At 41.8% G+C, this 23,536-nt stretch overlaps 1 protein-coding gene across 1 annotated transcript in view; it reads left to right on the top strand.

The window, feature by feature from the left end:
- Positions 1 to 6,900, top strand: part of LOC147435010 (3-oxoacyl-acyl-carrier synthase-like protein (Protein of unknown function DUF455)) — a 34,620-nt gene extending 27,720 nt beyond the window's left edge. The window contains 3 exon segments of the mRNA XM_086489712.1: positions 5,228 to 5,458; positions 5,570 to 5,601; positions 5,707 to 6,900. Coding sequence (XP_086345838.1) covers positions 5,228 to 5,458; positions 5,570 to 5,601; positions 5,707 to 6,016 — 573 coding nt within the window. The 3' untranslated portion in view covers positions 6,017 to 6,900.
- Positions 6,901 to 23,536: the final 16,636 nt, after the last annotated feature.

The following is a 23,536-nucleotide window of genomic DNA, read 5'->3' as shown; positions in this document are numbered from 1 at the left end:
TCCCGACTTTGGAAACAAGGAAGGAATTCCTGAAGAAGAGACCGGCACTTAAGAAAACTGGAATATTTATGGGGGATGACCTTACTTTAGCACAAATAGCACATATGCAAGAGTTGATGCCAGAGATCAAGGCAGCAAGGGAGAAGGGAAAATTTGCCTTTTATAGAGGAGGGAAAGTAGTGGTTTTGGAAAAACGCACAGCATGATGGTGCGAGACATATGGAACCACACTCCGGATGGCGGCATGGAATTGTAATGGATCATATAGGCTGGATGTGGGTGCCTTTGAGGATAGCTTCAGAGATAGAGACATTGTCTTTACTCAGAGACACATCAAAAATCTGGACAGTTGATGCCAAGTGTGACTGGTTATTTATGGGAGACAGCTTGTCGGCCATACGCTAGATCCCAGCATGGGAGTCGAGGTTCAGAAGGGGTAGCGGTTTTATTCAAGGAGGAGTTGCAGCCGCTATTACAGATTGTCCGGAGAGATGACCAGGCAAGATACATGTGGGTGAGACTGAGAGCTGAGACAGGCAGATTCTTATACATTGCTATATGTTACTTTCCCCCTAGCACATCAGTCTATACCTCACCTAGAGGGCAATCCCCTTTCTCTATACTTGATGATGACATATGGGAGTTCTCTAGAGATGGAGATATCATTCTCTTGGGAGACTTTAATGCCAGGACGGCCAACTCCCAAACGGTATTTTATGATACCTCGGAGGAGATGCTTAGAGAGATGGATATATCGGAGATGGGGCTTGGCAGACACTCACAGGATAGAGAGCACACAGAGTATGGGAGATATCTCATAGAGATGGCGACTACACATGGTTTGGCCATACTTAATGGTCTAGAGATTTTTCCTTCGTCTGGGGGATTCACATGCTTTCCACACAGACATGGGGCCAATACAGTAGACTATGTCATGACTTCACCGAGCTTCATCTCTAATATTCAGGATTTCAGTGTGGGCCCTGGGCTGTTGGAGTAGCAGTGGACCATGCTCTCTTGACTTTTTCAATCTCTTTCCAGTATAGTATTTCTCAGACACCACGGAGGATTGCACACACACGGTATACTTTTACACCAGAGACGGATTCAGTTTATGTGGAAGAGATTTACAGACGGATGTGGGCAGCCACACCTGTATATACAGTGGAGGAGATCACCACTTTATTGACGGAGATCTTGCATGGGGCAGCAGCAGAGGCATACCCACACACTCAACCAGATCAGAGAAGGCGTTCTGGGAACATGCCTTAGAATAGTTGGTATGATGAGGAATGCAGAGAGATGAGAGTTCAGATTCAGAGCGAGCTTATACTTGGAGTCATTACATCTAGATAGTCTCGGAATGCTCTTCGGCGTTTAGTGCAACGGAAGAAGCGGGCCTTTTTAGCCCAGATGGAACGTGATTTGTATCAGCTCTTTTTGAGTCGAGATTCAGGTGAGGCCTGGCGTCTCTTCCGTGAGCACTCACCTCCTCCAGTGATTACCTCTCCCGAGACTTGGGGTCAGTATGCAGCATCATTATATACAGTACTCGGGCAACCACCATTACCAGACCCTCTAGAGCCATGTCCAACCACTAGTACCTTCTTTACCACTGAGATGGTGAAAAACGCCATTGACAGGATGAGGACTAGGAGAGCATATGATCATGATGGTTTGGTGGCAGAGCACTTGATACATGCTAGAGATTACTGTCAAAGGTTCTTGCACGGTTGTTTAACCGTGTCATGTGTGAGGGACTACCCGAGTCGTGGAGATTATCTACTATTGTACCTCTCTTCAAGGCAGGGGACCCCACAGTGCCAAGGAACTACCGTACTATTATGATAGGGCACACATTGGCACGGTTGTATGCATCCATTCTTGAACAGCAACTGAGTAAATGGGCAGAAAATGAGGGCATACGAGCAGCAGGACAGGCTGGATTCAGGAGGGGTTTCTCCACTTTGGACCATATTCTTACACTCAGAGCCATTATTGAGGAGGGTCGGGCTCATGGGAGACGGATGTATTGCTGCTTTGTGGACTTCCGCAAAGCATTTGACACAGTGCCGAGGGCCAGATTGATGCACAGGCTACTGAAGCTGGGAGTACCCACAGAGATCATATGGGGGATCATGGCTTTATACGGCTCAGTGACTGGCCAGGTACGCACTCCTGAGGGGATTTCTGACATTGTTCATTCCACTATTGGAGTGAAACAGGGGTGTCCTTTGTCCCCTACACTTTTTGGTATGTATGTAGATGAGGTCTCTGACTACCTTGACAGAGAGGGTGACAGAGGCGCTCAACTAGCAGGGACATGGATCCCTGTATTATTATATGCTGATGACATTGTGTTGATATCAGAGTTGCCAGAGGGCATGCAGAGACATTTGGATGCATTGCACAACTTTGCAGAGGATAGTGGACTGTCTGTGAACCTTGGTAAAACCAAGGTTATGGTGTTTAACACCACACCACAGTGGGTCAAGAGATCGGCACCTGCATTCGTATATGGTCAAGACACTGTGGAGTACACAGATGAATATACATATCCGGGGGTGGTATTCACGGGACCGAGGTTTACTCTGAGGAGAGCAGGAGAGACTAGATTGTCCAGAGCCTATGCGGCATTGGGAGGGCTAGAGAGGATGTGTTCGCAGGTTCAGTTTCAAGAACCACGAACAAAGTTATGGCTCTTTGATACTTTGGTTGCTTGAACTATGCTTTATGGGGTCCAAGTGTGGGGACCATCTGTGAATCAAGACAGTTGGAGGAACATGGAGAGACCCTTGGTATTTATGATATCCCGGATGATTTGAGCCAAGGCCTCCGTACCACATGCGATTATTCGAGCTGAGGTAGCGCCCCTCCTATAGAGATTGAGGCTCTTACCAGATCAGTGTCCTTTATGCACAGTCTATGGGATACACATAGAGGCAGATATACTAGATTGGCTCTTCAGTCCTCTAGACAGTTAGCGATGCAGGGAGATGCATCATGTTGGTATGCGCAGATGACCTCATGGTTTCAGAGGCATGGTCTCAGCATGGATAGATTGCCTCCCTTTCAGTATTCCCTGGATGCACCCTCCCTACCAGTCACACGGACAGAGATCACTAGACTCATTCGGCAGGATCTTATACAGTTGGACACCAGAAGGACATGGGTAGAGCCGATGCAAGAGTTGGGCACCAAGATGGCTTTCTACAAAGAGCACCTTCTCCAACTTTCGGGAGATGGGTTTGTGACTCGTCCAAGCTACATGGACACTCATTTGTCTCATGGTCTGCGATGTGCTATTGGTCAGATTCGCACATCCTCACACCAGCTGGAGACTGAGACGGGTAGATTCAGAGGGATACCGCCGGAGTCTAGGATATGTCAACTATGTGGTAGAGAGCCAGAGACAGAGCTACACTACATATGCCACTGCACTCTGTATTATGAGATACGAGGGCGCTTCCATTGCTTATTTAGGGAGGGTTTTGGACCCCTAGATAGAGTCATGAGGTATCAGGATCAGAGATGCCTTGGCCTATATCTACTTGAGCTACACCGACATAGAGATAGGCTGTTGAGGAGACATGGAGTACGACAGTCGCAGAGACACATCATAGACTTCTTTGGATCGAGGGAGCCAAGAGACCAACCACCAGCACAGGGTTGTACCCGCATTCATACGAGAGGCACCTCATTGACAGGGCGACTGAGCTCGGGAGATCGAGACGACCACGACCGAGACACAGGAGCACACTACATCGACGGAGACTCCAGTAGAGGATCAGAGGCATTCTAGCACGACACCCAGATTGTCATTGAGGTCCTATTCTACATTTTCAGATTTCACATTTCACACTTCATTTTCAGTTTTCATTTTTACTTTTAAGTACTTTTTGTACTTGTACTTCAGACATTGTATTAGATTCACCACTTTGTATCTGATGGTCTCATAGGTCATTTTGGCCTTTTGAAGACGTTAATATATCATTTCATTTCATTTCATTTCTCTCTCTCTCTCTCTCTCTCTCTCTCTCTCTCTCTCTCTCTCTCTGACTACAACAAAGGATTAGAAGCATTCTAGCCAGACACCCAGAATGCTCCTAAGAAGTTTATCTAATACTTTGTATTTAGTTTTTCGCATTTATTTTCACACTTTCACACTTTTCAGACATTGTAACAGATTCACCACTTTTGTATCAGTTTGGTCTCATAGGTCACTTTGGCCTTTTGAAGACGTTAATATAACATTTCATTTCATTTCATTTCTCTCTCTCAGCTCTAATAGAAGCAAGGCACCATCTCTCATGGGCTTTGTATTGTACAGTTTTATCTAAATAAAACAAATAGCCAAAGGGGTGCCTATTCAGGGGCCGGTACAGTGTATGGGAGGAACTCCGTTTCTCCATTTCTCCCAATCTCATCTATATCTCTCAGCCTCTCTATCACCTTATTTCTCTGCCTTATATCTCCATCATCCAAGTGCTGAATTTCTGGTTTTCAAAGCTGAAAATTACTGTTTATGCTGTCTCGCACCGCCTCGTGGGCAGTAGGCCAGGTTACAGGCATCAATCTTCCACTACTGTCTTCATTGACAGCTAGACTTTCTTCTAGAGAAGTCAGCTTGGCGAATGTGCCTACGTAGGACAACCCTACTGATCTTTTCATGAAGGCTTTGCCTCGTGAGAAGTTCGAAGCTTTTCGCAAAGCATTGGGCTTACTCGCCTTAGTGGGCTGATCACATAGGGTTTGACACTTCTCTACGTGAGCACCGACTCATGTTCAGTGCATCACTCCCATGGGGGATTTGTTACCAGGTTGTGGTGATGATGTGTGTGAACATATTCAGGATGGCCGGGGCACTTCTTCCTTCACTAGGAGCTCCCCCCCCCCCCCTGCTTGTATATACGTAGATCATTCTAGGGCAAGCCGAATCTTTGTATTAGCACACTCATATTATCATACTCAGTAATACTACTTCTTGCCTTATCTTCGCATGCATTCCTATAGCTGTATTTCCAACACCCTAATGGGTGATATATTGAAGTTCATTTACAATTTACATATATTAAAGAAACCAATTTGTCAAGAACAGTTGTCATTTATTGGGCGGTTTACTTGTTTGTTCTTCCTCTCGTCTGGGTAGTAGGGTGCCTGTGTCTATATTTACATTTTTGATCCATTGGTGTTAGTCATATAGTTTCTGCAAAACATTTGCATTCAGGATATTATTGCACGATTTGGAAAAGCAGCATCTATGCCAAAGGAGTTTTTTGATGATTTCGTGAAGGTGGCAGAAGATGAGGCTTGACCCTTTCGATTGCTAGCAGCACGTCTGGTAGATCTGGGGTCCTCATATGGAGCTCTTCCAGCTCATGATGGGCTTTGGGAATCTGCTGAAGCTACCTCAACTGATATTGCAGCGCGCCTGGCAATTGAACATTGCGTTCATGAGGTGAGCTCCACTCCGTTAGCGTCGAGCGATCTCGCTCCTTTTGGTTTTTGAACACTTATTTCATCAAGGAAGTTTTATGGGTTGCAAATGCTACCTCAACTGATATTGCAGCGCGCCTGGCAATTGAACATTGCGTTCATGAGGTGAGCTCCACTCCGTTAGCGTCGAGCGATCTCGCTCCTTTTGGTTTTTGAACACTTATTTCATCAGGCACGGGGCTTGGATGTTTTGCCAACAACCATCGACAGGTTTCGCAAAGGCGGTGATAATGCAACTGCTGATTTGCTTCAGTTAGTGGTGTACCCAGAGGAGGTTTCACATTGTGCAGCTGGAATCAAGTGGTTTACATATGTGTGTCTTCGACAAGTACCAGTATATTCTCACCTGGAACTGGGAACCTCTTTTGACGATCGTGAAGCTGAGCAGGTTGTGGAGGCATTTCATACAGTAGTAAGAACTTATTTCAAAGGAGCACTGAAGCCCCCCTTCAACGTTGAGGCCAGAAATGCAGCTGGTTTTCCTATCAGTTGGTACTTACCTCTAGCTATCAAGGATTAGTACCTTTTATTTTAATGATGGGCTGTCCTGGGTGCCAAATTCTGCTCTATGAAAAGGCCAAGCTTCTACATTTTAGGTGATCTAGAGATCATTCTTATTGAAGGCTACATAGAGAACCAAGAAAATTTTGTCATCCTAATATTGACCTGCAAGTGCCGCGAACTCAGCCAAAATGCCGAGTATTGGACGGCTGTTTCAACAATGAGGGCAATAGGGCTTAGAGGCATTGGATACTCTTGACATGTATGTTGGTGCCCATTTTCAAGATTTTTATTTGGGTTCTTCCTTACAGAGGAGGGCTTAAACAACTGGCATTCTGCTTTCCCTGCGCTTTAGGTACTTTGTCAAGGTTAAGCAATGCATGCAATTATGGTGCGAAACAAAGTAAGTGCCAGGTTTTAATCTTAGGGCAATCCTCAAATCCTTGTGCAGTGTATCATGCAAATACATGAGCTCTATGCTTGTTAATTCCCCTGATGTCCAATGTGGCTCTTTACCTCAGCTACAGATTCATGATGTTACTTGATTTTTTTTCTTTGTAATGATGGGGAATTCTGCAATGCGGTGATCTCACCTACGGAGTTTTTCAACCCAACCAGAGGCTATGCTGGAGCCTGGAACCCATTTTGTAAATGCATGCAAGTTTCAACCCTGAAGAATTGTACTAGTGACCTCACTCTTTGCATTGCCTCGAGCCCTTCCATGTTCATATTTGGAGAATGTCTGTATAATCTATATCATGTATAGCGTGCAGACAGTTCAACCTCTGATTAATCTCTTTTTGTAAGTAAGCTTCTTGCAAGATTTTATTTTGCATGACTGTCAAATCCTTCCTCACAAAGACCCCAATAGCAACACTTGGGCAATAGAAGTTTTCCTTGTCTTATTCGGGGAGGTGCGCCCCCCCCCCCCCCCCCCCCCCCCCCCCCGGGGGGGGCCTCCCCCACACACACACACGAGCATGGAACTTAGGAATAATCCCAAGAGACCTCAAAGATTTATTGACTGTGCCAACCCATCTTTGTAGAATGACAACTTTTTGCATGTTGTATTTGATTAAACTACATGCTTTACACTTAATAGAGCTTGTCTATTCATACCTTGCTTCTATTTTATGACCAAACCCCTTTAATGTGCCAAAAGTGGAAAAGCAATTTTCAATGCCATCTGTAGACCGAATGCTACAGCAGAGTTCCTTTACATATAGAACATGGTCAGAAGTCACACTGGCTTGCATAAGAGGAGAAAGAGTGTGTGCGACCCATTACTCAATGTCCCTCTTTATAGAAATAGGAAAACTTTCTCCCACAATGGCCCACATAAGTGTAAGACTAAATCCAAGAAAACAAAAAAACAAGGTGAAAGTTGGCCCACATAAGGCTATGAGAAGAATTTAATAATAAAAGATTTTTTTTGGGAGAAAACGAGAAAGTGACTAATTTTTAAAATATTTGTTATCACAATAAAATATTATGTTTTTTGAAAAAAGTGTAACATTAAACTATTTAGATTATGATATATTCCAAAAACATAAAAATAATGTTTGAAAAACCACTTGGAAGCATTGTAGCAATTTGAAGGAAAAAAAGGTGGAAGAGGACGAGAAAGATTTTGTGTGACCAAATATATATTCAATGGCCCTCTTTTAAGAGAGGTACATCAAATGTCAACACCTCTCGCAAAGACTTAGAAGAAATATTTAAATATAAAGTTTTTTGCCATGTGGCACTAATCTGCAAGCTTTATCCAATGGTCCACAATTGCACCAAAAATCCAATGCTTTAGTTAGGACTCTTTATGTAGTTCAACAAGGTGAAAATTCTCTATGGTTTACAGAAGGCTATTGAGAAGATTTTCATAATAAGAGACTTCTTTGTGAGAGAGAAAAGTAGAAAGCGACATTAGTATTTTAAAAGCATCTGGCATAATAAAATATTATGTTTTTGAAAAAAAGTGTAACAATGAACCATTTAGATTACAATATATATCAAAAGCATAAAAAAATAATGTTTGACACGATACTCAATGCCCCTCTTTAAAGACAGGTACACAAATGTTAACACCCTCTCACAAGGGCCTAAAGGAAACAATATTAATAAAAAGTTTATTATTATTAGCTTGTCATGTGGCACTAATATGCAAGCTTTATCCAATGGTCCAGAGATGCACCCAAAATCCAACCCTTTACTAAGGACTACTTATGTAGTCCAAAAAGGTTTGCCATCATTAACGTGCTATGTGGCACTAATTGATGAACTTTTGCATGCTTCACTAGCACGGGGAAGGTGGTAGGGAGAACTTTATACATAGCTATGTATGTACATCTATATACATCACACCCACAAAGGGGCCTTACCATGGGAACAACTTTCTCAATGGAGAAGTTGGTAACACCCATCAAGAGCAACCCGTGAGCCTTGAATCCTCAGTCTTGGGGTTACATCGACCGATTTTCACTACAATTGAGTGTCATCTACATTTATTTCCCCTTGATGTACACTGTCATTATGGCAATTGACTTTCATGCATTGACCGATGAAGAGCCGTGATGCTTGTCTGTAAAGTTAGTAAGTGATTGTGTCTAATTCCATACATTGAATTGTTGCAGCTCCCTTTATATAGTCCCTGTATCAGCACAATCCAAAGTTAATGCGCATACAAAGTTTCATTTAGAGGATTACCTAGGAATTTTTTCTTAGAGTAATATCCAATTAAGCTTACATGTTTGGATGTTCCCTAATCTAAAGTTCAATAGTAACCATTTTGAATTTGAAATCTCCATTGATTGGCATTGATGAGACATTGTGAGTTGTGCTTTGGATATCCATAACTTGAGGCCCGTGTTGGCAGGTAGCCCACCACGTAGAATTGAGTAGCCCACCAAGTAGAATTGACACCTTATGTACTAGTCACATTGAAGAGAGAGATATAATATATATGTGTGTGTGCACGCGCACACGCATGACCCCCAAAAAAAATCCTAAAAAATTGGAGCATATGTGCATGGAGCTGACCATATAAAATGATAAGGTGCCCTTTTTATGTAAGAACATGGAGGGCAGGACATTCTTATAACTCCTTTTGCGGAAGGGTTTTAGCATTCATTTGTGCATTCTATACTAAGAGGTTTAGAGTGTAGTCTTGGCTCCAACGTGAGAATTGTGTTCGAGTAAAGCTTTGAGATAGGTTGTCTTAACGATTTGAAATCTATAAAGTCTCTATCTAGCATAGTCTATAGGCATAGGATGTCTACACAAGGCCTTGATGGTGAAAAAAATATCAATCAATGACCTCGCGCACAAAGAAGGAAAAGGTCATGAGAATGTGGCACTATTGATAGTTGAATGATACATAGGGTAAAGGGGCCAACTTAAGGCCACCTAAGAGGAAACACACACTTCGGAAAGCACGCTAAACAGAATCGAGTGTTTAGACGCTCAAAATGAGGATCGAGATTGTCTTTACCAACATCAAAAATTTGGAATCAAGTTGCATTTATACAGGTGAAGAACGTCCGCACAACATTTTTTATGTGTATAAAAAATGGGTGTAAATAGGAAACCAGAATGGAAGGGCATTTAGAGCCATTGTGCCAACAAAGCTTGAACCCAAGATCTAATGGCCACGATTGCAAGTTGGCTACATTGTCCACCCCAACTCTCACGCATTTGTGTCTCACAATGGGTCTGAAAGTGCACAAAAAAATGACCCCGGTAGTCCCCCTAAAGGGGGGTGGTTTTTTATTGGCCCCTTTACCCTAAGCAGTGCACAAACAAAGCAAGCTCACCACAGGGACGTTATGCCCAACATTGAGGGGCACGTTATGTGCCACACCTTCTTGACCCTTTGTTCTCTGGGACATGTTTTAACATGCCAAAAATTTGCTAGAGAGAGAGAGAGAGAGAGAGAGAGAGAGAAGGGGGGGGATCTATACATACATACATATATATATATATATATATATATATATATGTGTGTATATGTGTGTGTGTGTGTGTGTGTGTGTGTGTGTGTGTCTTGTGGTTGCAACAAAAAATTTGTGTGCAACCACAAGAGAGAGAAAGAAAGAGGAACAATATATATATATATATATATATCTATTTAACATAATATGGCGAAAAAGAGAGTCTTTTACATGGGTCGCAATTTGCGACCTGAAAGCTAAAGTCCAAAACAAAAACAAACCCCTTTGCACGCGATAAAGAGGGAGAGAGAGAGAGACCGTCGAAGGCGACCGACAATATTAGTATATATATATATGTCACCACTTCTAACTAGATTCTCACAATTTAGTCAATGAAAGAAAAGAAGAGAAGCATCTCCCCATGTGAGGGCCACCAACTTAAGAAGGTGAAGAGGAGAGGGGCGGTTGAACCGTTGAAGATGCCATGTATGAAGAGGAGACATAGGTATAAAGAGAGACACAAGGTTGAGTAGTGACAAGATGGGAACCAAATAATAGAAAGAGGAAGAGTCAAGGGAGGGAACCAACAGAGGTGGTGTCTATCACCGTGTAACTTATTTGTTTGTGTGGTATCCAAGCTATTTCAGTGGATGGTAGGACACTTTACTTTGCATAAAGGTGAAGAGCCTTCTTCTTGCACATGGTTTTTAGAGAAAGGTAACTTGTTTGAAAAGTTCCCACATGTTCTATTGATCGACGACGACCGCTCCAAAAGATGAGAACGCACAAAAAGGATAAATAATTTGTCTTATTATCTTTATTTAGTTAATGAGCCTAATATGTAGGATGTCCAAGAAGGTGGTATCCCAACGCAAAGAGTGTAGCTTAGTTGGTTGAATCTTCATCCTGTAACCCCAAGGTTGCATGTTTGAGGCTTACGGGCTGTGCTTGATTGGATTTGCAGATTAAGTAAATTAAAAAAATTTGCAGATTGGATTGCACTAAATCTAAGTTTTCTTTCAAGCACTAGTTGCTAACAACAATATTATGAAATTGTGATGTTAAAGTCACAGAAGCATTAACTTCTACTACATACGTTGCTCGGACACACACACCCCCCCACACATACATCTACGTATAAACAGATGTAAATAAAAGACCATACACACACATCGTATGTGCATGTGCCTGCACAAGCACATGTGAGGTAGTGTGTGCCCACACATACATACATACATACATCGAGTGTTCACTCTGGAGTACCATGTTGCTTGTGTTCAAAGGGTACTATGAAACTATCCTATTTGGGACTTTTCCATTATTATAACACACCATTTGTCTATCCTATTTGACGCATGTCATAGGTATATATAGTATAGGTGAGCTCTTTGAGTCTCTCTCTCTCTCTCTCTCTCTCTCTCTCTCTCTCTCACACACACACACACACACACACACACACAAAATATGTGTGAATATAGATTTAAAAATAAGTGAATAAATAAACACGAAACAAGTAGGATTCATGCATACACTTTTACTTGTCAAAGAGACTTTTATAGAGTGAATGGGGTTGGTATGATTGCTTTTTGGCTTTCTAAAACAACCCTTAGAGAAGAAGAGAGATATGCATATATTCGAAATTTTATAGTTTCCTTTGGCATTTTATAATTGCTTGTTTTTTGTTCTGCCCAAAGGGTAGAGCCTTAGTGTTGCCTCACCCTTTTTGGGTTGGTCAAAATTCTGATTATATAAATGTCTTTTGAGAAATAATCCAATTGGTGAATGGCAAGGGTTGTCACTATTATGACAAGGTGAACGTTCACTTTACGATTCATTTGTTGTTGTTGCAAAACTCACAAAATGTGAGAGAAATGTATTAAACCAAAAAAATTACAAATCTAGCCATGCTCTCACCGAGCCATGGCATTAAATATCACTGCAACATCCCAGATTCGTCCAAAACCAAAGATTGGGATTTCACAAGGAGCCCCTATCTGAGCAATACAGAATACAAAAACACCTCAAGGTCCTGCTTGGTTGCCACATAAGGCACTCCCCCTGCCACAAGGAAAGCTTATCCCAAACCGGACCAGGCTACACTAGAAACACGTAGAAACCAAGCCGAGGAGCATATATTGGCTAACCAGGGTGCCACCCTGGTTAGCTAATGTTCTCTGCCACCCTCGCTAGAGAACACAACATCATCATATAGTCGAAGAAGGGACGGGGCCCATGGTCCCCATCACCTACAATGAGCTCTTGAGTTGCTACCATAGGATTGTTGCTGCCACCATCAACTGCCATGTCTCAAGAGGACCAAGATTAGAAGATCAAGAGAATACACCTTTCACTGAAGCATGCAGATGAGTGATGAAACATGACCAGGCTTTTAAGGCTGAACCATGCACCCTCGGCCACCAAATCGAGGCTGCCCTTGATTACCACAAGGAGAAGAGAAGCTGCCACCACCCCCCCTCCTCTTCAAGGGTACCACCGCTTCGTAGGCAAATAGCAAAACATACCACTCCTAACCACCATTGTAGGTTCCAAAAAAGAGGGCAAGGGCACGAGTGGGGCTACAGATTACAATGTGCAACAAATTTGGTGCCATTTTTTAGATAAACCATGTTCAATGGGGCTACAGTCAATTATTCTTCTCAAGTACGACCATTTACTCAAGTGTTCTGGGAGGTCAAGGAAGGTGGAGTGGATAGAAGCCAATGTTGGGATTGTAAACCTGTGCTTAATGCACGTGGGTTACGTTGTGTTAGTGGATACTCCTTAACAAATGGAAAAGCTCTCAAGTGTAGGCAATTCTCATGCTTCTGTATGCAAGGCAACTGGAGGAGGTGTTCTAATAAAGCACATGTTCTTGCATGGGATTATGTCAACCTTGAACCTACAGATGATGTCGAATATGCTAATGAGATTGAAGAGTTTGCATATGAAGGACACCATGATGCGTTCAATGATGTACTTCGTGTTGGTGACAATTTTGCTATTATAGTTCCTCATGACAATGTGGAGCTTGTGGATTTCTATGTCTTGAGATGCATAGCAGAAAAGACTTAAACTAAAAGTTTGTCGAACGATGCATGGGGGAATGCTTGCAATGCCAACTCATTTGTTGTCAAGGGGTTTTGGTACGAACAAGAAAAAGGAAATCCCTACGAGTTCATGCTGTTGAATTATAAACCTAAAGCTACCTTGCAATCCCAGCTTGTACGAGCTATTAATTTCCCAATATAGAAAGTGGGATGCCAAAGAAAATTCTTAATTTTCTCAAATGTGTATGAGGCTATTTACAATAGCACCCCTTTGATGTATAGCACCCCCTCAACACCTTTCTTGTCCTTGAATGTAAGGTTTTTCAAAGCATATTTGGTAAAGGCTTCTATCTATGCTCCTTGTATACTGGAGGCAAGTAGGAGAAGGGTAGCTACCATGCACACTAGGATCTACCAACGATATCCCAGTGGCTACCAAAGATATCATGGTAGCTACCAAATATGTTGTGGTAGCTACCAAGTGTATCCTGGTAGCTATCAGTATTATCCTGCTAGCTCGCTGACTGAGAGCTACCATGAGATACTAGTAGCTACCAGTGTTGCTGGCAAGACTATGCATCTACTACGCACAAATTGGTAGCCACCATGAAGAATGGTAGCTACCAATGCAATAAATACTAGTGGTGGCTACCACTATTATACATTGGTAGCTGATGTTGCTTCCTAATAGTAGAGTCAATACAAGGGTTGTTACCAGATAGATTGGTGGCTACCAATATATACTTTGGAAGCTACCACTCAATACATGGACTCAAGAGTATGCAGACCATGCATACAAGGGTAGATACCATGCAGACTATGAGACACCAATGATATCCTAGTGGCTACCAAAGATATCCTGGTAGCTACCAAGGATCTTCTGGTAGCTACCAGTATTATCCTGCTAGCTCACTGACTGAGAGCTACCAAGATGACACTAGTACCTTCAATATATGTATACCTCATACACACGAAGACTTTGGAAGCTACTAAATGTACTCAATTCATAGACTTTGGGCTTTCAATGTATGCATACCTCACACCCATAAATAGTTTGAAGTTTAAATCTTGATAGTTGTCACATAGAGGTCACTACACTGCCTACAAACCTTGCACAACAAGTTGAGTGTGCAGCAAAAATAGAGGCATGAGACTTTGGTTCAAGATAGTAAAAAGAAAGGGGTTTTTATCGACTCGTTCAAAAAAAGCCGGGGAAGGAAACACCCGTACCCTTTCATGGTATCGTGGAACCTTGCACAATAAGTCGACTATGCCACAAAAATAGATGCATGAAACTTATCGTTCAAGACAAGTGAAAGCGAGGGGTTTATACTGACTTTTTCAAAAAAAGCAGCAAGAAACGCATTTTTGGCTTCTGAAAATAGGAGGAAACACCCATACCCTTTCCTAGTATTGTGGAAACACCGTCTAAGTGTGTCACTTTGACGGTGCAATGATAAACAAGGGAAAAACGTAAACAATGCACTCTAAGTCAACAAAACTTGCTTTATGACATTAATCATTGAACATTCATCCTCTTGGTTTAGTACAAAAGAAGATACATGTATCACCATTCCCAGCGAGCAAAATACTAGTTAAGACAATTACACCGCTTAATGTGATTACATGTCAGAACACAGTGTCTAGTAATCATATTCTTTGTGCCATTTCCTTGCAACTTCTACGCTCACATCATTGATTGATCACGGAAACAGTGAGTGAATGGCAAATTGGAGGCGATCTTCGGCATAAAGCCAAGACATGAGCCAAGATTTGACACTTGTAGTGAGTTATTCTTGAATCTCGGTGGGATTCTGATCTTCCATTGTCTTCACTATGCATGTTGTGCCTTTAGGATTCCCCAACAGCTTGTACTTTGAGTCATCCACTACAATTGTGGATGCGGGAGTGTACCACTATCTTGTCTCCAAGAAGTCACATAGCTTTTTGAAAATACAGGCTTGCCACCTTGCAGTGCAAATCTGTTATCTCTTGGGTAGTTTTCTTGGGAAAACACTGCCTTGAACCTGGGAAAGTGCTTTGGGAAGCAGCTTTTCAATTGTTTTTCTGCTTTCCTCCTCATACAACATGTCCACGCAGAAACATCAAAGTGCTCAAGACACCATTCCAAGAAGGTAGGTGCATCCCTTTTGAACCCAACAGACTCCCCTGCTGCCATTAAGCTGATCCCAATAGGAAGGCACATCTTTATTGTGCTTTCTACCTATTGAACTCAGCAAGACACCACTAATGTCAAAGATTACTGTTGGCTTTGTCTCAAACACTGTATGCTTTGGATGCTCCCATGGCCAATACATTGTCCCATCCTTGTGCTTCACATATTTATTGGCCCTAGATACATCGCCACTTGCATCACCACCTGCATCACCCCCAGCAACACTTCTAGATGCATCACCCTCAGAGGCATCACCACCTGCATCACTATTCGCAACACTCCCAGATGCATCACCAACTACATCACCCCCAAAGGGATCACCACCACCTACACAATCTGCATCACCATCAATCTCGGATGCATCACCATTTGGTTTATTAGAAATATCCACAGATGCATCATCACTATCCTCAACTGCTTCAGACTTTCCAACAATGAAAGCTTTGATTGCCTTTAATACTTCACCTGTGCTAACCACATTTAGCCCATAATCCAACTCATTGAGTTCCTTATGCAGTGAAGACAATCCTGCCAGTTTCCAACAATCCCAACTGATACCAAATCTCGTGTCCTTATCCTCTTGCTCCTCAAGAGTGTTAGCACTTGGAACTTTGTCCTCAACCTAAATGATGTACCTACATTGGGAGGGTCTTGCACTGCAGACTTTACAACCACATCTATTATGTGATTTAGATCCTCAATGAGGCTACTGACATCTTCTGAGCATAAAAAACAACAATAAGATAAAGGACAACAATATACAAGACATTACAAGAAATCAAATTTGATTGTCTTAATACAAAGGAAATGGAGAGCTGTTACAAAGCTAGGATTTAGGAAACATGCCAAAAATGGGGATAGGCCACAAAGAAAAAATATAGAGACTAAGTTGCAGTAGCACTTTTTCTTCCAACATCTATGGAACTATTTTCTTTCACATCTTTCTCCGCCAAGTCCTTTAATGTCTTTGTTGGCCCCACTACATCCTCTGTAGGCTTTTTAGTAGCCTCATCTGCAGGGAAGAATCAACAATGAGCAGGATTCAACTTGAAATAGTATAGTCTGCCTTAAGGACAAAATAGAACCAAAACTACCATCTGTCATCTTTCTCGTTCTTTCCCTTTGCATCATCTGTATGGTCTGCAAGATGGGAGGATTGGTGTCTATGGATTCAACAACATTGGTCTTCTCCAGTGAAGGATCATCTTTGGCTCCATCTTCCTTCTGAAGGCCATCCTTGTCCAACACACCTTTCTTCTCAACATGTAGGTGCACCTCTGGAAATTGCTCTTCACAATTACCATATCCTTTTACATCGATTATGTGATCTAGATCGTCATTGAGGCTAGTGGTAGCATTTGAGCATTAAAAAAAATAAGAGATAAAAATTAATGATAGTCAGGACATAAAAAATTGAATTTTGTCTTTCAAAATACATAGAAAATGGTACAGTGTTACACAGACAAAAAGGGTGAAATGCTAGTTGAAATTAGCCAAAAATGGGTTCTGAATATGGAAGTAGCACCTTATCTTCCAACATCTCTGGAAATATTTTATGTTGCTTCTTTGTTCGTGTGGTCCTTCGATGTCTCTCTTGGCCTTTGTCCATGCTATGGAGGCTTTTTGGCAGCCTCATCTGCAGCCTCATTTGCAGGAAAGAAGCAACAATGAGTGATTTAACTCTAAACATTATTGTGGTGCCTTAAGGACATAACATAGCCATCTTTGTCTCACACACCTTCCTTCTCAACTTGTACGTGCGCCTCCAGAAATTGTTCTTCAAAATTATTACCTCCTACAATCTCCACCTTTTTGGTAGGCTCAACCAGTGTAGTCATGACAAGTATTAGGGAATTAAGGACTCTACCTCAAGCTACATATGGCTACAACATGACAATGGTAGATACCAGGATAGCATTGAGAGCTACCGATCATATCCTGATAGCTACCAATGCTTTCATGTTAGCTGGTTGAATGAGCTAGCTAGTTTGGTTGCTACCAGGCTGATAGTGGTAGTTAATATAATTAGAGCCTAGCAGTAACCATTCCAAGGAGTAGCATGCCAGCTAATTGTGTAAAGGTGGCTACCAGGCTAGTAGTGGTTGTAATTACTCAACCAGGGCAACCATGACAGACTGAAAGCTACCACTATCAGCTTGGTAGCTACCTTGATCAAGACACACTTGGGAGCTATACAACTATGAGACTGGTAGCTACCAATATCAGCTTGAAAGGCTGTCATAAAATCTAATATCTAACCAACCCAAATGATTTACTCATATTAAACTAATCATTTAATGTGGGAGAATAAACGGGAACAAGGGTTAGAATATAGACATGTGCTTATGGATCTGTCTCAATACGGGGCCAAGGTTAAAGGGGTCCAAATGAGAGATGGTCTATTAAAGAGCAATGCTACCTAATGGAGCTTAAAGACCTTAGGGTTATCTTCATTAAAGACCTCCAAAAGTTAGTGTGGGAATCCTTCCCAAGCATGAGGTGCTTGTCGGCTTGCTAATTGTTAGTGGGAACCTTGCCCAAAAGCTTGAGGTGCTTCTTAAATGCTTAAATGACTAAGGTTCTTGAAGTGTTCTATTCAAAGATAAACTCTCAAGAGGCATCAACGTTTCCATGCTTGATTGAACGTGTGTGTGTGAGAGAGTATACCCTCCTCTCATGCTTGGTCCACATCTCTCTCTCTCTCTCATATTATTTAATTATTTCATTTGGATATGTGTCCTCTTTTTCCTCTTTGAGAGAAAGAACTTAATTATTTATTTTTATGTATCTAAATTCTCATTGGATCCCTTTAAAACCTATCCAATAGCACTCAAGCACTTAATGAGGGCCACATGTGGAGGATCATTTGAACATGTGTCTTTATGCTTATTAAGTCATTTGGTTTTAATTGAATAATTCAAGCACTTACACATTCTCTCATTGTGTGGAGTGCAAAGTGCAAGAGCTCCATCTCCTTCTCCAAGCTTGTTGAGAAGTGGAGAGCCTACACCAACACTTTTGGCTATGGAATGAAAATCCAACCAAGATCCATGCTTCAATGCTTAAGCTTTCCATCTTCTTCATCTTCATTACTATGCTATTATGCTATGCTAAGCAAGAAGAGTGATGATAAGTGAGGAACTATTTCTTTCTCCTATGGATGATTCTTCTTCCTCTTCCCTACCCTCATTCCCTGCTAGCTCTCTCCACCTTCGAAGTTGTTTGAGTCCTTGGGACTGAGGCTTGGGATAGTTAATTCTTTTTGCAAAGTTTATGTTATGCTCGTGATGCATGAAGCTTTCCATCTTCATAGCTTTACCAAGGTCACAAAGAACACAAAGATTGTATTGTAACAAGTCTCTCTTGATGGGAGAATCTATAATACAAATGCATTTTGGAGGGGGACCGACTACAAGTAAATCCGGTCCTCAACTATTGTCATGTTCTCTAATACTCTCTCTCTTGCAAAAGTATTGTTCATGCCAAGTTAATTAAGTATTATGTTCATGTTTCTACCATCAATTAAGTTCACCCTCTATGTTCTCAAAATAATCTCACAAAAATGCTCACTCTAATTCTCTTAATTCCCCTATTCTCAAAGTTCATAGGCCATTTCCATTACAAAGACCCCAGTGTAATATTGGCTACCAGTACCATAAAGGTAGCTACCACTATTACATTGGTAGCTACCTTGCTGATAGTGGTGACTACCTTGCTATCACCAAGACTTCCATGGGAGAAGGATATATAATGGGAGAGTGGTAGCTACCACTACCATACTGGTAGCTATCAATATGAGGTTGATACCTATCTTTACAAGTAATAGCATGGTAGCTACCATATTGTGGTAGCTACCACTACCATACTGGTGGCTACCACTACTAGGATGGTAGCTATCTTTAGTAGTAAATAACATGGCAGCTACCATTGTGAGGCTGTAGCTACCAGTATGGTAGGTTCCACAACCATAATGGTAGCTACCTTTACCAATAATAGTGTGAAAGCTACCACTATGAGGCTGGTATCTACCAGTCATGTACTTCATTAGGCAAAATTTGGACTCAACACAAAGGGGCCTTTTAAGAAGTTTGACTTTACCTCTCTCTACCAAAACGGGTGCATGGATAAATTTTTGCAAACAAACTCCAAAGTTGGCGGAGGTTTGGTAGTTAGAATGTCCTCTTCAAGCTCTATCTACTAATATATAGCACGCCATGAGATTCCTCGTATTTTAGAAGATTCTTTTTTTTCATTCACTTAGATTCCGACAGAGTTGTCACATCATAGGTGAATCAAAAAAAGAATCTTCTAAAATACGAGGAATCTCATGGCGTGCTATATATCAGTAGATAGAGCTTGAAGAGGACATTCTAACTGTCAAACCTCCGCCAACTTTGGAGTTTGTTTGCAAAAATTTATCCATGCGCCCGTTTTGGTAGAGAGAGGTAAAGTCAAACTCCTTAAAGGGCCCCTTTGTGAGTCCAAATTTTGCCTAATGGTGGCTACTAGTTTAAGCAATGCATAATCTAACCACTACTAGCTACCAATTTGATCCTGGTAGGTCCCAGTTTCATAGTGGTATCTATGTTGTCTACCAAAGGTAGCTACCATCCTAACACTCATAGCCACCACTTTTTGATGAGAATGGTCCTGGAAACTACTAATCTGAAAGTGGTAGCTACCTTGTTAGCCTGGTACCTACGAGTCTTGTATTGGTGGATCCCTACTAGTCTAGACAATGGAAAATTTAACCACTGGAAGCTATCAATGTGATCCTAGTAGGTTCCAGTCTCATAGTGGTAGCTACATTATCTGCCAAACGTAGCTACCACCCTCTCATTGGTAGCCACCACTATGTGATAGGGATTGATCTATCTATGGTCATTAATAATACTTATCGTACAAGAAGCTATAGTAAACAGGGTTCTCTTGATAACAACAGATAGAGGATAAGTTCTAACTCAATGCTACAAAAAGAAATAAGGTTGAATACCATAGTCCATAATTTTGGATGCATCAAAATTGCTTTGAGGGCATCGATGATGGTTTGGTTTGTGCCTGGATTCCTTGGAAATTGGCATCAGTACTGCCGACCATCACTAAAGCGTGCATAGCTCTCAAAAAAGGTTGCAAGCATCCCATCTCCATGCATGTATCTTTGCTTGCAGCAATGTGGCCAAAACAGTACATGTGAAAGGCATGATTACAGGGCAGCAGAAACATGTCGAGTGCATCATCGTCGTACATCGTCAACCCGCAAGAACCACAAACTTTGTGGAAAGCAAAGGTACCCATATCCACAGGTGGAACTTTCGAGGGAGACACAGACAACAATATTGTACTTCTTTTGACCCGCATGCTTCTCACAAAATCCATCTGTGCGTGTGTACACTCCTCCATTTCATAAATCTCTTTCCTCTTGAGCCCTAGCCATAGCCTCAACTGATCCCTTGTCTACAACAATTCCTTGCAATGTTTGGATTCTTAGTGACAACCTGTCGACATTATTTCTTAGCTGCTCCACATGCACTACATCCACATCATCCATGTTGTCTTCTGCCTTTTGTAATGCAGCCTCTGCATCCTTCAATTTCCCGATGAGTGTGTCTATTAGGAGGTTGGCACATTCATCTCTAGCTTATGCAATTCAAGATTCCTGGTAGCTTCATGATACTCTGACAATGCCAAAGCATGCCTGCTTTCAACTATGTTGTAAATAGTATCTAGATCTGCAAGACATGGTGGACCAAATAAAATATTTTTTTGCACATCATCCACATTAAAGACTGGAGTTTTGTGTGCTTCCTCCAAGTCATATGGAGTCCTCATCAATCGCTAAGAACCCTGCGGGGCAAAAGAGGAATGGAAAATTTCCCATCTCTGCTTCTTTGCCTACAATTTGGTTGCATCCATATGTGCGATCATACTAAAAACAAGGCCCAATTGACATGTCCCTTCAGTGGTTTGTGTAGAAAGCCCATGGCAAATGCTTTAGTCACCTCCATACCATAATTTCCTCGAGATTCCTGATACACAAATGTGAACAATGTATAAAACTTGTTCCCAAACTCTAGCTTCACATCTCTACATTTTACTTTACTGCCCCTCTTTGGCACCTCCTTAAAGCATTTCAACCAATCTTTGGTTATGAAATTTGCCTCAGCCAGGGATCGTTCATTGTGTAGAAGCATTGTGTGCCAAGCTTATTATCTCGCTAGCGCAACAAAATCAAGAATGGGCCATCATGGCTTGGGGTATGCTAAGCAAAGCAGAGCTCACCTCAAAACAGTGCAAGACAAGGTTCTAGTGCCTCTCTGGACGTTCCTTAAGCTTGGCGACAGTACATGGGAATTGGCACAAAAGTGCAACAAAGCAGCCTTAACCCTAGAATGGGGGGAGAAGTTCTGATACTTCAAGGGCTCCTCTTGCCAGTGGTCCCCTTGGATATCCAAACTTGGAAGGGGTTCTTTGAACCCTTTTTGGAGGGAAGTTGCCCGCTAGGTCAGTAACAAAGGAATCTCTAAACTTGCTCACCTTTGGATGACAGAAATCTTTGTTGAAAGGATGTGAAATTTTTAGTGGAACGACATGATTTGGGCCTATATGAAAGACTTCTGATCAACAGACTTATAGAAGCTCTGTCTGCATCACCGTCACCCGTCCTCGGGGTAGAGTTAGACTAGAGATCTTGGCATTGGCCAAAAGTTAGAGTGTTTTTGCTCCCCAAGACCAAGGATATATATTATGAGCTAGCTTACAAAGTAGACTGGTTTGCCCCACTCAACAAAAATCGAAAAAAAATTGGTCAGAAGAGCGATGGCAAAAAAGAGTTAATGTCTTATGGGAGATCAAATGGCTGGATTACATGAAGTATTTTGTATGGAAGGTGTAATGGGGAGCCATGCCAACTAGGATTAAGGTCCATGCTAGAGGGATGGGCACTGACACATGCTCTAGTTGCATGGCGGCTTTTGAAGGTCCGCTACATTTGTTTAGCAAGTGCACAAAAGGCACTTGCCGCCAAAGTATACAAATGGGTATGGAAGACCTAGAAGATTTTCTTCTTTATCGATGACATGATTCTGGGAGAGCGGAGCTATCATAACCAAGCCATTCTGGTGTGCACCCAAATCACCAGATTCTGCTACCTTTATCAAGTTTGGAAATCAAGGAACCTTTGGGTGTTTGAGGCGAAATTGGTGGGTGACCCAATTTGGGGGTATAGTGCATCTTAGCATCGAGCGCATCCATGTTGTAGGAGCTGAAAGAGAGACATTAGGTAAGGATAAAGAGTGGCATCATGCACTAAGTTATCTAAGTTTCTTGTAACATGTTTTAGTTTGTGTTGGGGCTGAGCCCATACCCTTTGGATTTGTTGTCACTTGAAGACACAAGTGGTGCTTGAGGAAGATTGTATATTTTCAAGATAATATAATTTCTCTCCACTCACAATTGTGAGTATGGCCCAAAAAAAAGAGTATTTGCTCATCCAAGTTCTTGGTTGCTTCATGAAAGCAAAGTGAATTACGCATTAAGCTACGATCAAGTTTATACCTCTCCACACATATTGCCATCCACGATTAAGCTACGATCAAGTTTATACCTCTTGACACATATTCCATCCACCACTTCTCTAATGGAAAATTATATACTGATGTAATACTTTATGCCTTTGATATCATTGGAGTGTGGTAGATTGGTTATCCCAATTCCCTCTTGAAGAACAGGTCTTGAATTCAAGAATCATTGGGTAGATCTTTGAGGTCTATTGGGATAGTTTGTATGATGTTAAAACTTCTCTTCTTCTTCTTCTTTTCCTTGCTCGATGCTTACGAAGTAGCTTACTTATGAGACAATAAGAGATTTAAGAATGCTTGTAAATTTTTTTGGTGATTATCAATGTAACATCACTCACATATTGTGAGTTCCTTAAAAAAAAAAAGAAAAAAAATGCTTGCATGCTTGTTGAGGGAGGTAGAGCAATGTTCCATCAAAGCTTCTACCAACAATGTAACGTCAATTGACTATATATATTTTGACCACATCCAAGAAAACAAACACCTTTCTTATCACTTTTGTAGGAACCAATGACAACCTTTCTCGACTATTTCACCATATGCTTCCGGCTTTTATTAGCTAAAACCACTCCTCCAAATACACATTGCACTACATGAGCACTCATCTACCCTTCCCCCCCCCCCCCCCCCCCCCCCCCCCCTCTTTTCCTTTTTATTACTTCATAGCACTTCCTTAACATGCCATCCTGATCCTTTACCTTGTTTAATGGTCCCTTCATTTCATAGCCTTACACGACTTCCTTTAACTTCATAGCACTTCCTTAACATGCCATCCTCATCCTTTACCTTGTTTAATGGTCCCTTCATTTCATAGCC

Source organism: Adiantum capillus-veneris, chromosome 19 (genome assembly GCF_014529385.1).
Source record: "Adiantum capillus-veneris isolate H3 chromosome 19, ASM1452938v2, whole genome shotgun sequence".
Classification (NCBI taxonomy): domain Eukaryota; kingdom Viridiplantae; phylum Streptophyta; class Polypodiopsida; order Polypodiales; family Pteridaceae; genus Adiantum; species Adiantum capillus-veneris.
This window is presented reverse-complemented; position numbering and strand designations above follow the sequence as displayed.